This window comes from Anabas testudineus, chromosome 24 (assembly GCF_900324465.2).
Source record: "Anabas testudineus chromosome 24, fAnaTes1.2, whole genome shotgun sequence".
Lineage (NCBI taxonomy): Eukaryota > Metazoa > Chordata > Actinopteri > Anabantiformes > Anabantidae > Anabas > Anabas testudineus.
Window position 1 is genome coordinate 2569243 of NC_046632.1, and position 17763 is coordinate 2587005.

General features: G+C 42.2%; 2 protein-coding genes across 3 annotated transcripts; one reads left to right on the forward strand and one right to left on the reverse strand.

The window, feature by feature from the left end:
• Positions 1-102: 102 nt before the first annotated feature.
• cgrrf1 (cell growth regulator with ring finger domain 1) lies at positions 103-4391 on the reverse strand. 2 transcript variants are annotated; one of them, XM_026340898.1, is made up of 6 exons: positions 4302-4391; positions 3133-3269; positions 2770-2947; positions 2216-2363; positions 1979-2086; positions 103-1822 (listed from the first exon to the last, which is right to left on the reverse strand). In XM_026340898.1, the coding sequence occupies exons 2-6, from the start codon at positions 3191-3193 to the stop codon at positions 1487-1489; spliced, it is 831 nt and encodes a 276-aa protein (XP_026196683.1). In that variant the 5' UTR covers positions 3194-3269; positions 4302-4391; the 3' UTR covers positions 103-1486. The 2 variants fall into 2 exon arrangements, with proteins under 2 accessions (XP_026196683.1, XP_026196682.1); XM_026340897.1 differs by having other exon boundaries at positions 4180-4391.
• A 495-nt stretch (positions 4392-4886) lies between these two features.
• Positions 4887-17331, forward strand: ddhd1b (DDHD domain containing 1b). The gene is made up of 13 exons (XM_026340893.1): positions 4887-5867; positions 6753-6929; positions 7300-7428; positions 7570-7717; positions 7856-7965; positions 8814-8920; positions 9047-9303; positions 9890-9965; positions 10259-10408; positions 10612-10676; positions 10854-11032; positions 12769-13026; positions 13166-17331. The coding sequence occupies exons 1-13, from the start codon at positions 5156-5158 to the stop codon at positions 13348-13350; spliced, it is 2553 nt and encodes an 850-aa protein (XP_026196678.1). The 5' UTR covers positions 4887-5155; the 3' UTR covers positions 13351-17331.
• Positions 17332-17763: the final 432 nt, after the last annotated feature.

The window sequence follows — 17763 nt, forward strand, 5'->3', positions numbered from 1 at the left end:
TCACCTCAACATAAAAAGATTCAACCATTTTAATGTTCATGGAAGGCAGTGCTCTTACCACTGCACTAACCAGCTACTTTTATTTTATTGTATTATTATTTAATTTACCTTAACACTAAATGCTATGTGGGCCTAAACACTTTTAAAACACAGATGACCTACACTCTGTACTATCTCTGGACACCTCAAATTTGTGGGCGTCAGAGGACCGGGCGACTCCAAGAGCTGTGGTGAGGTATCATCCTTGTGAATCGCAACACCACATCGTGGGTGCTTGTGTGAAGGTTTTGGTTGTAAATAGGCTAAACAAGTGAAAGGTTGAAATATTAACAAATTTAAGCCCCTTTCAAACAGAATGACACTGTGCTCCTGGACGACATACGAACCATGTGAACTGACAGAATGTCTGTATTAGACTGTCTTCCTAGGACGGCTTTATGGAGGTCAGAGAAAAAAGCTCCAGAAGTTGGGTAAAGTTTAAAGTTTTCCTCGTTGATAGATGTCTGTATATCCAAATGTTCAATGCAACAGAAAATGCTAGTAGCAAAATCAGAACAGTAAGCATACCATTTGACTGAATTTATGCCCACCAGTGCTTGATATGATCACTTAAATAGAATATGAGCAGCATGTTCATTATAACATCTGTTTTCCTCATCAGCTTTTTCACTCTTAATCTTCTGATTGCTTTAATCTCACCATCTGTCAGTTCAAAACAAACATTATAAAATAAATAATTTCACACTGAGCTGATAGAAATACAGCAATCCCTCTTTGAATCCAGGGATGTGTCTCCAGACAGGTTTTAAATGACAGGAGCAGCAGCCAGTTCAGAGAAATGACCCACATATGCTCTGGACAGGATTAAAATCCCGACACGTGGGAGAAGCCACACTTGTAAGTTAAACCAGATATAGTGTGTTTTTGATGTAGCAGCCCGACTCTCACAGTAAGACCACCTCACGTGTTTATATTTCAGCATTGGTTCACAGTAGTGATGTGTTGTCAGAACATCCATGCTGTTTATTTAGCTAAACAAGTCTTCATTTTAATCGTTCCATATAGATCACAGCTAACTATCACCTTCATTTACACACAGTCAGATGACAGTTTAGGAATCAATCGGCTGTGGTAATTAAATACTGCGCTGGTCCAGTAAAAGAGGTCAAACCGTCATATTCTAAAACAAATACGTTCACAAAGTGGAGAACACATAATTATTCTGTACATAAAAATATCAATCTTCTATCTACATCCTTTACACGTGAAATCAACTAAAACTGTTTCACAGCTTCCACCTGAGCAGCTTAGCTGGACTGTAAGTATAGAAGGGTTAACGGTGGTGGTGACTGTCTGTGGCTGCACTGAAGCTGTTACAATTCTCAGGTCTGTGCTGATGCATTACAGCGCGTTGAACCACACAGTACCAAAGTGAATATAATGAGCCAATGCTGCGTCAGTGCAACCCACTGCAGACACTTCAGTGTCACTGTTCTGCTGGCCCCCGTGTCAGAGAGAACGACTCTATGACGAAGGCCCTGCAGATAGGGCAGTGCTGGAAGTGTGACACGCAGCTGTCGCACACGCAGGCGTGTCTGCAGGGCAGCAGCACCCGGTTCACTGCCGCGTTCTGACACACCACGCAGTCCTTGTTCGTCCCCTCCAACCAGTCTTCCTCTTCTTCCTCCTCCTTCCCCTCCTCCAGCAGCACTGGTCTCTGCCCTACTCCGCTGGCCTCTATGGTCGGTTCACTGGGCGGGGAACTCTGCTCCGAGTCAGGAGGCCCGGACATGCCCCCACTGTCGGCTGACATGAAGAGAGGCTGTGGCAGACATCAGATACTTAGAATGTTATAGCAGAGAAAACACGAACAACTGACAGCACCTACAACAGGACAGATCTTTCACAGGAGTCATTTAGTTAAGCTAACTTCCCACAGACCTTTAACTACAAATGGAGCAACTTGACTGGGACATACCTTTAGCTCATACATGCTGCCCTGTGAGGTGAGAAGGTACTGAAAGAGAACCCGCGCAGAAAGGCGGTATTTGTCATCCGGAACGTGAATGACTGTCACACTGGCCACCTGAAAAAGGAAAAACATCATGAATTCCTTTAAGTGAGTATTTTTGAAGCTCTTCTCTGACCGTTTCTCCTTCTATGCGGAGTATAGCAAACAAGAATCCTTTCATGTCTGAACATGAGTCGTACTCACGATGTTGTACTTGTCTCTGGCCTCTGGCTCTGCCAGCATTAGCACAGCTACCAGAGGGTAGTGTTGCCTAGGCAATGGCCCAAAGTCTGTGATGCCCTGGTCGACAGGAAGGTGTAAGTGGCGCTCCTCTCTATCTTCACTGCCAATACTGAGAGGGTGGAGTCAAAGAGGCCAACAACAGGCGCCAACTTTATGACGTGCTTTATATTCAAAGACACTCTACAAGATTAAAATATACACTGCCCTCCAAAAAAAAAAAAAAGTCACACACTCTAATATTTCGTTGGACCACCTTTAGCTTTGATTACAGCACTCATTCACAGTGGCATTGTTTCGATAAGCATATGAAATGTCACAACATTTATTCCTGTCCAGAGTTGCATTAATCTTTCACCATGATCTTGTAATGATAATGTGAGAGTCGTTAAATCAAGGTGGTGACTCTTTTTTTGGACGGGCAGTGTTTATATATATACTGTGCTAGTAAAATTAAACATTAACCTTCAAATTATTACAATCAAATACTTGGTTGTTGGTTGTACTGGAAAGGATACTGGAAGCTCTGGCAGTAGTGGTAGCGGAGGTGTAGGGCCTCCTGGAAATGCTGAGGGGTGCTGAGCCTCAGGCCGTGCTGGTGAGCCTGCAGCGCCCCCTGCAGGGCACTGACCTCACAGCCCCAGAAGCAGCTCAGGACACAGGGCTCCAAACAGCAAGACCTCAACAACACACCATCTGCAAAGGTAGCATTGTTGGTTATTGTGGTAATACATACAGGCACGATTAATGAGCCTGCATATTAACTGTACATTTGGTTCTGTGGTGATATCATTTAATCACATAAACATTCCTAAACACTTTGAATCCACGATATACTGACTTCCACCTTTCCAGTTTTATATTATAATGACTGTTCTCACCAGTGACAGATGCTGGCCCAGAGCCCAGCTCCAGGGCAAAAGGATTGGTCACCTGCACCATTTGCTTCTCGGGTGTTGGTACGGTGGATTCAGTCTCATCAGAGCTGCGAAGAATCACAGGGACGTCAAATCCGAACCTGCAGGACAGGAGGTAGAGTAAACAAAGTGTGAAAGCTTTTTCATCTTACTCTTATTTCTCCATTCTCATGAATTCTTGTGCAGTTCTTAAAGAGTAGTGTGTTGTCGATATTAGTGTAAATTTGGGTCCTTCTGACCTCCTTTCTATTCTCTTCAGGGGACTTTTGTAACAACACAAACTAAAGATAAAAAAACCTCAACAGGTCTGATAAGATAAAAGAGAGAGAGAGAGAAATAGATCCATTACACGCTGGATCACATGTTGCAACTGAACAATCTTCTTAATGCTGCTATATTTGCATCTCTGCCACTGTTGTGATCATCTCAGTATTTCACACAGTAACATGTACATATGTTATTTACCTTTAAAATCGGTCATGTTTAACATGTATGTGACTTAGTAATAAGCAGAGGAGGATACAAAGAAAAGCCTCGTTTGGCAAATTCATTTGTTATTAAATAATATTTAGTAAGTAGCCTATCCTAAATCTGATTACTCTACTGATCTCTGTATTCATGTAGATAATCATGGTCCTCGTTTAATTCTACGTCAGAAAGGGATTAACAGAGCTTGTGACACTTTACATTTGTCTTTTATTTATTTGTTTTTGTTTGACAGAGGGGAACTGGAGTTATCATATACCAATGTTAATTATGAACATGTTAGCAAAGAGAAGGCTCTAGACTCTAAAGCTAGTGTAGCAGAGAGAGCAGCAGCTATCATATTCGTGATAGTATTAGGTCATGGTTAGTTGCAACGAAACAACTTAGTCGACGTCCACAGCATAATCACAGAGACACGTCTTTAATACACAAGAATAGGGGTGCAAATAGTCAAACTATGAAAATTCTTTATCAGACTTGTGCTGCCAAGACTGATGCTAAGCTAACTTGGTAAATGTCACTCACCAGCCGAGCACCATAGCGGCGGTAACAACGAAACACAAAGAAACCACACTAATGTAAAACAATGGGGAGTACTCATACAAGGTCACAAGGAAAACCGCGGCCATTTCATATAATTAATGTACCCAAAGAAGCCAATTTAATATAAAATCCTCTTGTAAACACGTCCCATGACGGCCATGACAGGAAGTCTTCAGCCCAAACTACGGAGGCCTGAAAGGTATAACTAAACCAGTACACAACAAGTATTAGACACATTTTACACGTTTTATTTTACCACAAAGGTTACTTAATAATTACTTCAAAAAGGCGTGGAATTAAAATACTTTACTAATTAATTTTAAACGAAATCCAAGGTTCTGACAAATAAATAGCAAAAGAAGGCTAGCACGGCAGAAAGAAACCGTTTCTATGGTGAATATTATTTCAAATTAAAAGCCCGCTGGTGAAAATTAGCCGCCTGCAAGCATTATTTTGAAAAAGAAAATACGCACAGAAAATGTAAGCGTAACAGTGAAAGAAAAAATACTTTTTACTACCTACCTGTTGTATTTTCATTTACTGTATGTATCTCATATACCTTTGCATCGTCATATTCTAACCCGGGTGCCTCCAGCTGGCGGATGGGGCGTTTATTTTGAATATTCGGACAGGAAGTGCAGCGTGCCGCCGCCGACGTGCACAGATTGCGCTCATTGATTATTCCAGCAGTTCGCACCAGAAACGGGAGCGGGTCGGGAAACGTGTCCGCGCAGGAAAATGGCAGCTTTGTGTGGCGTTTAAACGCTACGTGCAAACGTTTTGCCGAGCTCTAGCTGTAATGTTGTAGGAAATCTTGTCGGGGCCGGAGCGGTTCGACGTACAGATGTTAACCAGCCGGAGAAAAGGAGTCCGTTAATCTGGTGCAATAGTCGGACGGTGGTGACGGCGCTGTGCATCCTTCACACTGGATCCATGTGTCGGCTCTAGTTCGGCCACCATGAGCAGTGTGAGTGATAAGACGACGGTCCGCCAGCAGAGCTCGGAGAATAACTCTGTCAGCAGTAGTGAATGGGACATGGCAAATGATGTCTTTGTGTCCGGCTATGACGACAACCCGCTGGGAGACAGCGTCGTTCCCGGGGACAGGGAGCCAGCGCAGCCCGGCTTGGACAGACACCTGCCGCTGCTACGGGGGGACTCGCACCGCTTATCCCAGGATGACATGATGCTGGGCCTGACCGGGGAGGAATATTCAGGCTCGTCGTATCTGGACATCGAGCCGGACTACGCTGAAAGTGACGGGAACGTCACATCCAAGAAGCGAATACGGTCCAACAGCTCCAGGCACCGCGGCGAGATTGTCACGGAGCTGGGTCCAGAGGAGGTCCGGTGGTTTTACAAAGAGGACAAGCGTACGTGGAAGCCGTTCGTGGGACACGACTCTCTGAAAATCGAGATCGTCTACCGGAGATTCTGCGAGCAGAATCCCGACAAGGTCAAACGCCCCGTCGATCCCGCCGAGGCCGACGGGAAGGAGGCAGCGGCGTCCGGGGAGATACAACCGGAGAGCGGGGCCGTGGACGGTGGAAGCGTCCGGGCGGAGCAGGACCTGGACGACATCAACAGCAGTGTGGAGGCAGTGTGTGTCAGAGGGGGGCTCTATGAAGTGGACATCAGGGAGAAGGAGTGCTACCCTGTTTACTGGAACCGTGAGCATCTCAGTGATTGGTGCACATAATGATACATCTGTCACAGTATACTGCTGAGTTGAAGGAGAAGTGAATACCAACAACACATTATACTATAAGTACAAGAAGCCACTGCACATCTCCTACTGTACCTCTATCACATCATGGCTACTCCTCCATCCCACTGTCAGCCTGTTAGGACTCATAACTGTTACTATAAATCACTGTTTTGGTCACTGGACAGCAGATGGTACATTAAATAGTCCTTATTTGTTGCCTCAGTCACTAACAGTGAAATATGAATGAAATATCCACTTGGTCACATTGACACATAAACACTCGTGCCTCTGTCACTGTTGTGGCCAATGTCTGCACAGTTAGTCACTTCATTTGTTGCTCTCATTTGTCTCTTTAATTTAAAATAAATGTGGTAAAAACACCACACAGTTAGATGATAGACAATTAGATGTCAATTCGGGCTCTGTTGGGTGTATTTTTATATATACAAATGATGGAGTCAACTAAAAGATTAAGAATTTTTAGATGTCACCAAATTCTTAAAAATACCTTTCAGAAATTGTCAGATGTGTTGTCGGACGGTCTGAAAAGACACAAATGTTCTTTGTTTAATTGCCAAGATAATATATTTGTTAGATCAGCTTCCTCACTTGATCTATTTTTGCATCACATTTGCTTTGATCCTTTGTCGTTGATGTCATTTTCTATTCACAACCTCATTTATATTCACTTACATTCAGCATGTAGCATGACCCCACTCTCTGTCTCTGGCTCACTCACTTCACATCTCTTTCAGCTTTTTAAAGTGTTTCCTGTACTAAATAAAGCCGGCATCAGCTGCATGAGCTTTTCAAACGGGGTGGTAAGCGTCATGTGCTTCTCCCTCAGAGCAAGATCGCATTCCTGTGATGAGGGGTCAGTGGTTCATCGATGGAACGTGGCTTCCCCTGGAGGAGGATGAGAGTGACCTAATTGAGCTGGAGCACCTCTCCTGTTTCCGGGGGCAACAGATGAGGGACACCTACGAGATGGAGGCGGTGACCACCACAGTGGACAGCAAGGACGGTAAGACAGAGTGTGGAGGAATGTGGACAGAGAGACAGGTGTGTGTGTGTGTGTGTGTATGTGACAGACAAAAAAAAAAAAGGTGCATAGAAGCGGCAGGTGCTGCGTGCGTGTATCCTGTGGGGGTAAAGCAGCCATTCAGACTAGGCAACAGACAAAACAACGTGATGTTATTTTAATTGACTCCAGGGAAGCGCACCTGAGTGAGGACGAGGCAGTTTCATGACTTTTTAGATGTTCTTCAGTGCACACAGACACACACAGACACACATACACACACACACTCTCGCTCTCTCGTGGGGAATGGTACTTTAATCATGCTGGCTGAAGTGTGCCACTCGCTGTTAATCACAGTGTGACTGTCTCGCAGCCATCCACAGTCGGAAGCTGAGCAGGAGTCATGTGGACTGGCACAGTGTGGACGAGGTGTACCTCTATAGCGACGCCACCACCTCCAAGATAGCACGCACCGTCACTCAGAAACTGGGATTCTCCAAAGGTACTATATGTAAAAACTGTGCAAGACACACACAGAAGAGATCAGTTTAGATCTTATTTATTAGAATATTATTCAGTGTGTAGTTTTGTAGTTATTGCCACACAGCATGCTTTGCAGTAATGTTTCTTCTCCTGTCATTAGCCTCCAGTAGCGGGACACGTCTCCATCGGGGGTACGTGGAGGAAGCAGCGCCCGAGGACACCCCACCTGAAACCACACACATTGTGTTCGTGGTGCATGGCATCGGTCAGAAGATGGACCAGGGCCGCATCATCAGGAACACCAGCATGTGAGATGTGGGGCAGGATTCCAGTGGGAGCACAGAGGGTTGGATGGAATCACTTTCATTTATAATTAAACGGTTTGACAGGTGCTATATTGATGACGTTTGGATTTATAAGATTGTTTTGTATTGGCTGATGCGCAGGATGAGAGATGCTGCCAGAAAGATGGAGGAGAAGCACTTCTCTGATCGCACCACAGAGCATGTGGAGTTCCTTCCTGTGGAGTGGAGGTCGAAGCTGACTTTGGATGGAGGTACGCCACACCTCAAAACACCAACATCCAAAAGAAAAGCTGTGTTTGCACGTTGGCATCACGGTGGGGGGTTCTGCCTGCGGATGAGGCAAGGCGACAGGCAGGTTAAAGTCCTGTAGAATGGTTACGTACCTAGACCTACTTTTTATAACAGCAGGATCAGAACTGGGATTAATTGGGATTAATTCAGTATTAGGTAAAGCCAGGCAAGATCAAATGACAAGACACGGTGACCATAACTGCTATTATGTGGCATATAGATGTTAAATATTCTTTAAACAGTGTAATTAATGGCAAGAAAAATACAAACAATAGCAATCGTTGATAGTTTGACATTAAAAAGGGAGAAAAAAGCAATGACTACACAGAGGAAACAATTAGACTCAAGTGGAAAGGAGGGAATTGATAAATATTTGATGATGGTATTAAGAGCAGGATTTGCTCCTATAGTGTGGGACTGTTAGACTTTTTTCTTTCTTCTGGAAATTAAGGACAAAATATTAATCAGGAAAACTTACAACAGACACTGTAGCATAGTAAATTAGACAGTTTAGTCAGGAAATAGAAGCGGTAACCATTGAGCTTTATGCCTATGTCACAACCTGCCTCCACCGTGTTTGACACTTGATCTGGTTCCTTTGGATTATGAGCTGTTCCTTTCCGTCTTCGTATATATTTTCATTCTGGTACAAGTTAAAAATGTACATACATAAAATGGCTTTAATTCTTAAAAGGTAAATGCCATATTATTGTGAAGCCTGAAGTCAAAACTCTAAAAACTGTTATTGTCCAAATATGTCTGGACTGTATTTCTTGTATTGTTTATGTATTATTTGCTTTCCCTGCAGACACAGTGGACTCCATCACTCCAGACAAAGTACGAGGTCTCAGAGACATGCTGAACAGCAGCGCCATGGACATCATGTACTACACCAGCCCTCTGTACAGAGATGAGGTGAGCCTGAGGCTACTTGATAGTACTCTACAGCTTTCCAGCCTCAGGTTCATACACAAGCATCAACTATAATCCAATTAGCTAAAATCATAAGTGTGTATAAGTGTGCTGTTTGTGTGTGTGTAGATTACCAGGGGTTTGACCCTGGAGCTGAATCGTCTGTACTCACTATTCTGCTCACGGAATCCAGACTTTGAGATAAATGGGAAGGTGTCTATAGTATCGCACTCGCTGGGCTGCGTCATCACCTACGACATCATGACAGGCTGGGATCCTGTGCGCTTTCATCACCAAGAGGCACCCGATCCGGAGGAGACGAAGGCCCGCTGGCCGAGTGACGAAGAGCGCCGGCTTCAGGAACAACTGAGACTCACCCGCCTCAGGTACTGTACATTCACTATTCCCTTCAACAATTTCTTAAAGACACAGACAATTTCAATGAATCTGCCCATGTATTCAGAAGTCATATTTACTAGTTACACTTCACAATCCTAATTCAATTATTTTTATTATATCATCAGTAGCACTTTTGCATTGCAAGTAAAAAAAAACCCTGAATCTTAGTAAATCATGGCAAATCCAATTTAGCCTTTCAGCAAAAACAGAGCCAAAGTGTCACTCCTCTCTATGGATGTTGTGCTAAACAGCCTCCTGGTGTGAGAAATCTGTAGAGGATAGCATTGCATACAGAAGTAGTTTAAAATTAGATGTAAAGGTAAATACAATCATTTTGCTTTTTCTAATGTGCATATAGGTACACATGACAATTAAAGTTACAAGAAACACCTGATTACAACAACAAACACAGTATATATACTGATATCTTTGTATGGCATAACAATGTACTGCAAATGAGATAAAGATCCCAAAGAGGAAAATAAGTTCCTGACAGCCTAAGACTGTCCAAACATGCACGTTCTTTACATCAGCATCATTTGGATGTCTGTGTAATATCCATTGTCTCATCAGGTTGAGAGACTTGGAGGATCAGTTCCAGGGTCTGCAGACCTCTTCTTGTGTTGCAGGGCCGGCACTGAAATTCAAGGTAAAGTTGAGAGTTGTTGGCCTGTGTTGAATTTGATAGAATTTGTCACCAGCATTTTTCTGTTGATCATGTGTTATATAAGTAATTACAGCTACACCACTTCTGATTACTACTCTAAATCTGATTCAGACAACAAACCCTAAGTTGCAAAGGACAAACCTTCTGATTTTGATTCTGACCTTGCTTTAGATGATGGGTTGGAGTGTGTCCTTCTTCTTCCCTCCTTGTATCTTTTCCTTGCATCACACTCACTCATGGTCTAACTATGAGTCTATATCTGTCCTATGTTACAGGTAGAAAATTTCTTCTGCATGGGCTCTCCTCTGGCTGTTTTCTTGGCGTTGCGCGGCATCCGTCCCGGAAATAATGGTGTGCAGGACCACATTCTCCCCACATCTATCTGCAAACGCCTCTTCAACATATTCCATCCCACAGACCCCGTGGTGAGCTCTAGTATCAACGTGTCAGATAGCAATCATCACCTACTTGACAGCTTTTTATGAGTTGTAGGGATAAGTTTAATAGTGCAAGTCTGTGGTGTTAAATCATGAAAACTAAAATGACAAGCTGGTAGTTAATTTTAAAGTAAAGTAATAAGTAATGTGAGACACCCTCATGTTCAGGAATTTCTACTCTTTTGTTTCAGGCATACAGATTGGAGCCTCTTATCTTAAAACACTACAATAACATTGTACCTGTTCAAATCCACTGGTAAGCCATTTATTCGGTGATGACATGAGTTGGTTGCCATGAGAGCAATCATACAAATGTGTGCCTGTTGTTATATAACCCATTTAGCCATGATTGCAGCTAAAGACTTTCCCTGTTAAATGAAAGTAGAGCTTAAGATAAAATGAGGACTGAGGCTGATGTGAATGTGATGGGCAGGTACAACACCACCAGTCCAACACCGTATGATCAGATCCGTCCCACGCTGCTAAACCCCGCAAAGGAGGCCCCATATGTCTCAGACTCAGAGAGCATCCCCAGCCCCTGCACCTCTCCACCCCAGGTCAGACGGCACTACGGAGAGTCCATCACCAGCCTTGGGAAGGCCAGCATCATGGGTGAGCCTGGGATACATGGAGGGTTCATACAGTATAACATAGTACATCTGGTAAATTTTGTGTGTTTAAGAACTACTGTACGAAATGTAAAAAACAAAATGAAAGAATACTTGTGGTGGAGGCCAGCTGCGTGCGCTCACTGTGTACCGATCTTCTCTCAGAGTAACACGAGCTGCTTGCACTGCTTATATTGTAGCAAGGCAAGCAGTGGGCACAGAGCACGAGCTAAACAAATCAATAGAAGCAATTAGCTTCTGTCTCCTGGAGTGACAGCATAATATTCCTTTGCTTTTAAGTGTCTGAAGTAGAGTGGAGACTAAGAGCACATTGTAGGCTATTTGAAACTGATGACTGTTGTTTAGATTATGCATTAAATATGAAGATGCTGTTACTATTCTGACCGTACATGTCATTTCTATTGAGCAAGGTAGCCTCTGGACATTATATTACAGTTTTAAGTAGATTATGTTTAGCTGTGATCCCAAGTCCAGTCCACCAATGCTTAAACAGTATCCCTAAACAGCCCTTAGAAGTTGCGTTGAATATTGTCATTGTCAATATAGACATGGACATGCACACACGTGCTTCTCTAATGATAGGTGGAGAGGAGGGGCATGGAGGGGTCTTTTTAATGTACACAGTTAGTTAGATTCAACCATTACAACAATTCACTAGTATTAGCTTAGTGAGCACCATTTTACTACATAAACATATAGGTCTAGAGGTGAAAAGGGGACTTCAGTAGAAAGTTTTTCAAGTCTGTGTTCTGCTTGATAAATTGCTGCGTTACTGGTGGCGTTTTGTTGCTCATATGGTTAATGAGCATCGTAGTGTACTCCAGCAAAATATAACCTAATCTCTCTCTCTCTCTGCTTCACCACATGTCTGTGAGCAGCTAATCTCGCCAACCCTGCTCCACACAGAGGGAGAGGCAGAGAAACATAGTTAAGGAAGTACAGGAGTGACAGTAAAGAAGCATACTATTTTGATCAGCTTTATTTTAGCAGATACCACTCTTTTTAAATCTGCCTTGATGGACCCTGATACCAATCCTTAAGGTCAACATGGGGCATCTCTAGTATTATCTTAACTTGAATACATAGACAAACCCTCCAACTGTGAGGGAGCAGTTCCAACAGCTGACCCGCCACGCTGGCTCTAATCAAACTCTTTTAGGTTGTGAACCTGTTTCTGGCACTACGTAAACATCACTAGTCAGTATTACTGTACATACAGTGGCAAGAAGAAGTTTGTGAACCTTTTGGAATCTCATGGTTTTCAATGTGATCTAATCTTCATCTAAGACAGGAGCATTAACAAATATAATGTGCCTAAAATAATAACACAAATAATTCTGATCTTTCATGTCTTTGAGAACAACCATAAAAACCTCACAGTGCAAGAAGAAAAAAAGAATCATTTAAATAATAACATCCAAAAAGATAATCTGGTGTTATCATAACCAAAAAATTAGTTTGAATTAGTTTGACTGAAGAATACGCTTATGTGAGTCATGCCTCACCAGAAGAAGCTTTCAGAGGATCTATGATCAAGAAGCTGAAAAGGGCAGCTGGTTCACACATGAGTTTGAACCACATGGGTTTGAACCAGCGATGGTCAGTGTCATCTCAGTAGAACTTAATGTTGAAATCCACATTCAGACCTGTTGATTGAATTGAGTGTGTTAAAGATGATGACTGTACATAAAATAATGAAATGATGCACAAATCTTACAGGTGCTGCGAGTCTGGGAAAGGGAATTGGAGGAATGCTTTTTTCCCGCTTTTCCCGTTCCAGTGGTCAGGTGGGCGGAGTGGAGGAGGAGCCATCGGATTGCGAAGGCGTGGCCTCCGAAGTGGAAAATGTGGCTTCAGGAGAGGAAGGAGTAACAGTGGTAGAGAGCGAAGAGAAGGACAAACAGATCGAGGAGGAGAGCAGGGAGCTGGAGCCTACCATGTCCCAGTCCACCTCAGTAGTAATGGACAGCACCTCGTGTAAGTACTCTGCATGTGGTGACCTGAACCCAAAGGTCTTCAGTGTACAGCAAAAACTGACCAATTAGCCTCTTGATGCTAATACTTTATACTACACTCTACACTGTTGGATGCTAATCTGACTGTTCTTTTGTTGCAGTGGAACTGGACAGACGCATCGACTATGAGCTGCGGGAGGGCTTGGTGGAGAGCCGCTATTGGTCAGCAGTGACCTCACACACGGCCTATTGGTGCTCTTATGATGTGGCTTTGTTCCTCCTCACCTTCATGTACAGACCACAAGAGCCTCCTGAACCTGCAGAAGACAACCCAGACACCTCGTAACATAAGTGCAAACTCATACGTGGAGCCATCCCGGCTGGGGTCAATTCACTTTCTATTCAGGCCAAGCTCATTTTACGGTATAAAGTGACTTCATTCTCTGATTTCCTAAAATAATTCTACACCTCACACCATTTTTTGAAATGTGACATATCAGTCAGATGTAATAAGTTAAAGTCGTGATTTGGGAAACGTGAGTCATTGGAAGACTAACTCTTATTTAAACAATGTTTACATTAGTTTGATGAAACATGCTGTTGATGAATATCTGTTTTTTGATATTGCAGGTTAAATTCTTTTAAAAGAAACCACATGGTTGATGCAGTTTCATTTTTCATTTCTATTTTTTATGTTACTGAAAGTTTAACCTCAGTAAACTGAAGTGTTGCACATGACAGCAGGGGCTTAATTTCAACGGTGGCAATAATCTGTATTTATTTTTTAGCAATTGTACATTATGGGGTCGTAAATGGCAAATAGGATTTTTATTTTGACATCGGCAGTTCCGGACTTTCATACGCTGTGAGCAGAGCAAACTGGAATGATGAAGTGAATTGAAAATGAATTGACCCAACACAGACGCAAGCACACACAAATAATTTACGCCGTGCCTCGAGAGCACAAGGCGTCCAAAATCCTCCCAGTTTCCACAGTGTAAACTCGATGCCTGAGCAGACAGGTGCTCAGACCCAGCTTTCAGTGAGGGGTTTGTGTTCCCAGCCTGTGCTCTGCTTCCTGGTCTTCACTCTCCACAACAACCACTGACTCCTGGGTAAAAGCACCCTGCTCTTTTAGACTGCGACTGTCTGTGCTGCTTAATTTGAAGCCACAGACAAAACCCCAGTGTTTGTTCTGTTCTGTGTGTGAAATATGCTGATTCATTTCTCATAAGCTCGTGCCTCACACGAGGAGCAGCAGGTAATCATTGTAGATCGTATTGCAGAGACAGCTATGGGGGAATCGTTTCCAACACAGTAGAGCACACAGATACTGAATCTTAAAACAACAAATGAGTTAAAGCAGCATTAAGTGATTTTTTTTTTAAATTCACCACCAGAGGGCAAAACACACAACATACTGTGTCACACACAGCAGACGTAGTGTGAGCAGCATGTTGGCAGCACACAGGGGGTGTACGAGTACAGTATTGATTGTAGGTCAGGTGGTTTTGGGAGAGCACAGGCAGTCTAGTCCTACATGTAAAAAAAGAAAGAAAATGGATTTGACGAAGCATCTGTAGACCCTGATTGATAAAAACAGAACTGCATCTGCTCCATCAGATGCACATGACACTGACAACGGAAAAAAACTAGGGTGAAACACTGATTTACTCATTTAACATTTAACCAGGTTTTTAAACAGCTTTCCACAAATACAATTGTGCACTGCCAAAGACTGCATATAAGAGGCGTGTCAGTGTGACATCAGAGCCGCCAGGTGACAGAAATCATTGGCAGTGGCTATGAATCTTATTATTCAAAGTCCCCCTCACTCAAAAATATGTTTCTCTTAAATTAGACTTCACTGTCCCATCCTTTGTTTACTGGTAAGAAGGGCCACAGACAGGCTAGGAGACCACTGCAGCGTGATTTTCAGTAGAACAATCAGAACATCTCCTTAGATATTAAAAATCACTTAATGGAGCTCTAGCTCTACTGTCATTTCAGCAACATGTGTGGAGTATCAGCATGTTAACACCAGCTGATAAAAAAAGACTGGCTGCATATTTGTGGAGTTGACAACAGATTAGTTGTTCCAGCTTTAACCCCATCAAGATGTCGGCACGATGCTGACTATAATCTCAGTCCAATATTAGCTGCAGCACAAAGTGCTGCGACACTCAAACATCTCATAGCATTTAATGTTTGTACCAAACTTTGTCATACGGTGTCTTACCAACTAACAGTCCAAATAACATAGTTTTAAAGAACATTGTTATGTTTAATGGAATTACAGCCACACTTTAGGTCAAACAAAGCATGCTCTGAACATGTGCATAGATTATGAGTTTGATTTATTTGAACTTGAGCATGCAGACTAATATTTAAAACGGGTGAGAAACATCAACAACATTGAACATTGACATCTATGAATACTTTCACCTTGTTTTGTGGTGATACATGTTTATATTCCTCTTTTTCTGTTCGCTGTTTTTCATATTTGATGTGGGATGTAGAGTGATTACTCTGCTTAGGAGGCAATAACATGATCTAATCTAATCTAATCTAATCACTGTCTTCTCCTCTGATCATCAAAACCGCTTGTCCAGACTTTGTTATAATAGTCAGCTATTAGAACAAAAGCGGATCTCCAAAGCTTTATTGGTTATTGAAGTACAACTCAAATGTTTTTTTGTTTTGTTTTTTGAAAGAAACAAAATGCAATTTGTAAAAATCACCTCTAATATTTTAACATTAACCAGCACCTCATTTTTATTATCATTCAATTTTCTTCACTCTCTTTAAAACCAAAATGTTCCATTTACCAACAGTGGGGCTTGATATGATGCTGTACATATATTGTGAGGTTTATAGGCTTATACTGGGATCCACACATTTTATCCTTATCAGTTTTTGATATGAAATTGTTGATGTAACAGTTTCTCTCTTGTTGCAGAGTAAACCTCTGCTCATGTAGGTAGCTGCAGATGAAAAGCTGTCTCAGCTCGTCAGCCTGAAGCTTTAGGCGCGTAATTCCTTTGTGTCGAGGTGAGAGAAGAAATAATAACATGTCACTAGTGGGTGAGGGGTGAGGGGTTCCCTATTGCTGCACTATATTAAAGTCACATTATTTTTGCATTGGTACTAAAAGCTGCTACGTAACGCTCCTGTACAGAAAACGTGCCATAAGGCTGTGCTTTAACGTAAGTGAATGATGCGTAACGTGGCATATGATTGTGAGTCATATAGGTATTGGGTTTCATTGAGGTTTGATTTCCATATACTTTGTTTGCATCAGTAAGTGACAGATTCAATGCTGGTGTTTAATTTACTCCTCTGCTCCAGTGTCCTTCCGATGCCAAACAGCTTACCTGCAGGGCTTACCTGTTCTTACCTGTATCTGTTCTTGTTTACATGTCATTGTGGTAATTGTCATAGGAATCAATTGATATTTCCTTCCCGTGGAGCACTTTAGGCCTAGTGTTATCTGTGCCATATGTAAGCAACATGATTACTAGGACATGTTAGGAGGTCAGAGTAGTGTGGTCCACTTAGACCAGGTGTGTTGTAATGTGATGGAACCTCTTTTCTTGCCTTTGAATGTGGCTCGATCATTCTGTCATTCTATTGTCTTGCTCATCGTTTCAACCCTTGCTCTACTCTTCCTTCTTGAATGATGTGGTGCTTTACATTGATAGCTCTTTCAACTTTTAATTAACAAAAAGGGAGCGGGGTACTGCTACGCCATCCCTCTTCAGGAAATACTTTGTTTCTGGCTCTAAGAATAAAAATTGAGTCCTCCAATGAAGCGTCGTTACTAAAATTTCAATTATAAGACTTCTGCAGTCAACAAGTTGAAGGAATAACTGTGTTTACATGCTGCACAATACAGAACCATTGCATTACTCATTTTACTATACAACCCACAAGAATTTGTTACATTGGTTTAGTTTTTAGAAGTAATTTATGCAGAATGTGCTTTGTCATTGCCAAAAAGCTGTCTTTTTTGGAAAACAATACTCGTGGATCTTCTCAGTTATGATGTGTCAGTCGCTGACATGAAGTTCATATAGTGACAGGATACACACACAGTCCCCTCCAAAGTTGAAGGCTAATGTATTTGTTTTCAGGACAGTGAAAAAGGTTTAAGAGTATGAATGAATTTCAGCATTTATTTAATGGCATTTAGACCTAGATACATCAAACAACTTGCCTGTAGAACACTTTTGTAACACTAGATGATCCAAATTTTATTGGAACATGCGACTGACCCGTGTTTCTTGTTACCAAGGTGTATAACATGATATTGACTGTTCAAACAATAAATAGCTCTGAATGATTACTCTTGGGTTTAGCATTGGGATTTCTAACTTGTGAAGACTGCATTTGTTGTTAGAAAGGTTGTCATCTGTCTTTATTGATGATACTGTATAACTCACATATGCACAGAGCATATTGCAAGCTAATTTACAGGAAAATGAATTCAAACTAATTGGGCAGAGTCTCATGATCCAAAACACTTGTCAGAGGTAGAAGGTTTTGGGCTGGATAAGTCAGTGCCTGGACCTTAATCTGATTGAACAGCAATATAAAGAAGACGTATCAAGTAAATAAAGAATGTCATCTTTTATTCTTTACTGCAGGTCATTTGTAATTTGTTACAGCCGATTTTGTCTAAGCATCACTACACAGACACAAAGATTAGAGTCATTCAGACCAAAGCAACAGTTAATAAAAACAAATGTCTACACACCTC

Coding starts and splice junctions, on each gene's coding strand:
- ddhd1b (XM_026340893.1), top strand. CDS start 5,156: ATGAGCAGTGTGAGTGATAAGACGACGGTCCGCCAGCAGAGCTCGGAG. Junction 7,966..8,813: donor GAAGCTGACTTTGGATGGAG/GTACGCCACACC, acceptor CTTTCCCTGCAG/ACACAGTGGACTCCATCACT. Junction 13,027..13,165: donor AGTAATGGACAGCACCTCGT/GTAAGTACTCTG, acceptor CTTTTGTTGCAG/TGGAACTGGACAGACGCATC.
- cgrrf1 (XM_026340897.1), bottom strand. CDS start 4,283: ATGGCCGCGGTTTTCCTTGTGACCTTGTATGAGTACTCCCCATTGTTT. Junction 3,270..4,179: donor GCCGCTATGGTGCTCGGCTG/GTGAGTGACATT, acceptor CCTGTCCTGCAG/GTTCGGATTTGACGTCCCTG. Junction 1,823..1,978: donor GCAGCATGTATGAGCTAAAG/GTATGTCCCAGT, acceptor TGTCTGCCACAG/CCTCTCTTCATGTCAGCCGA.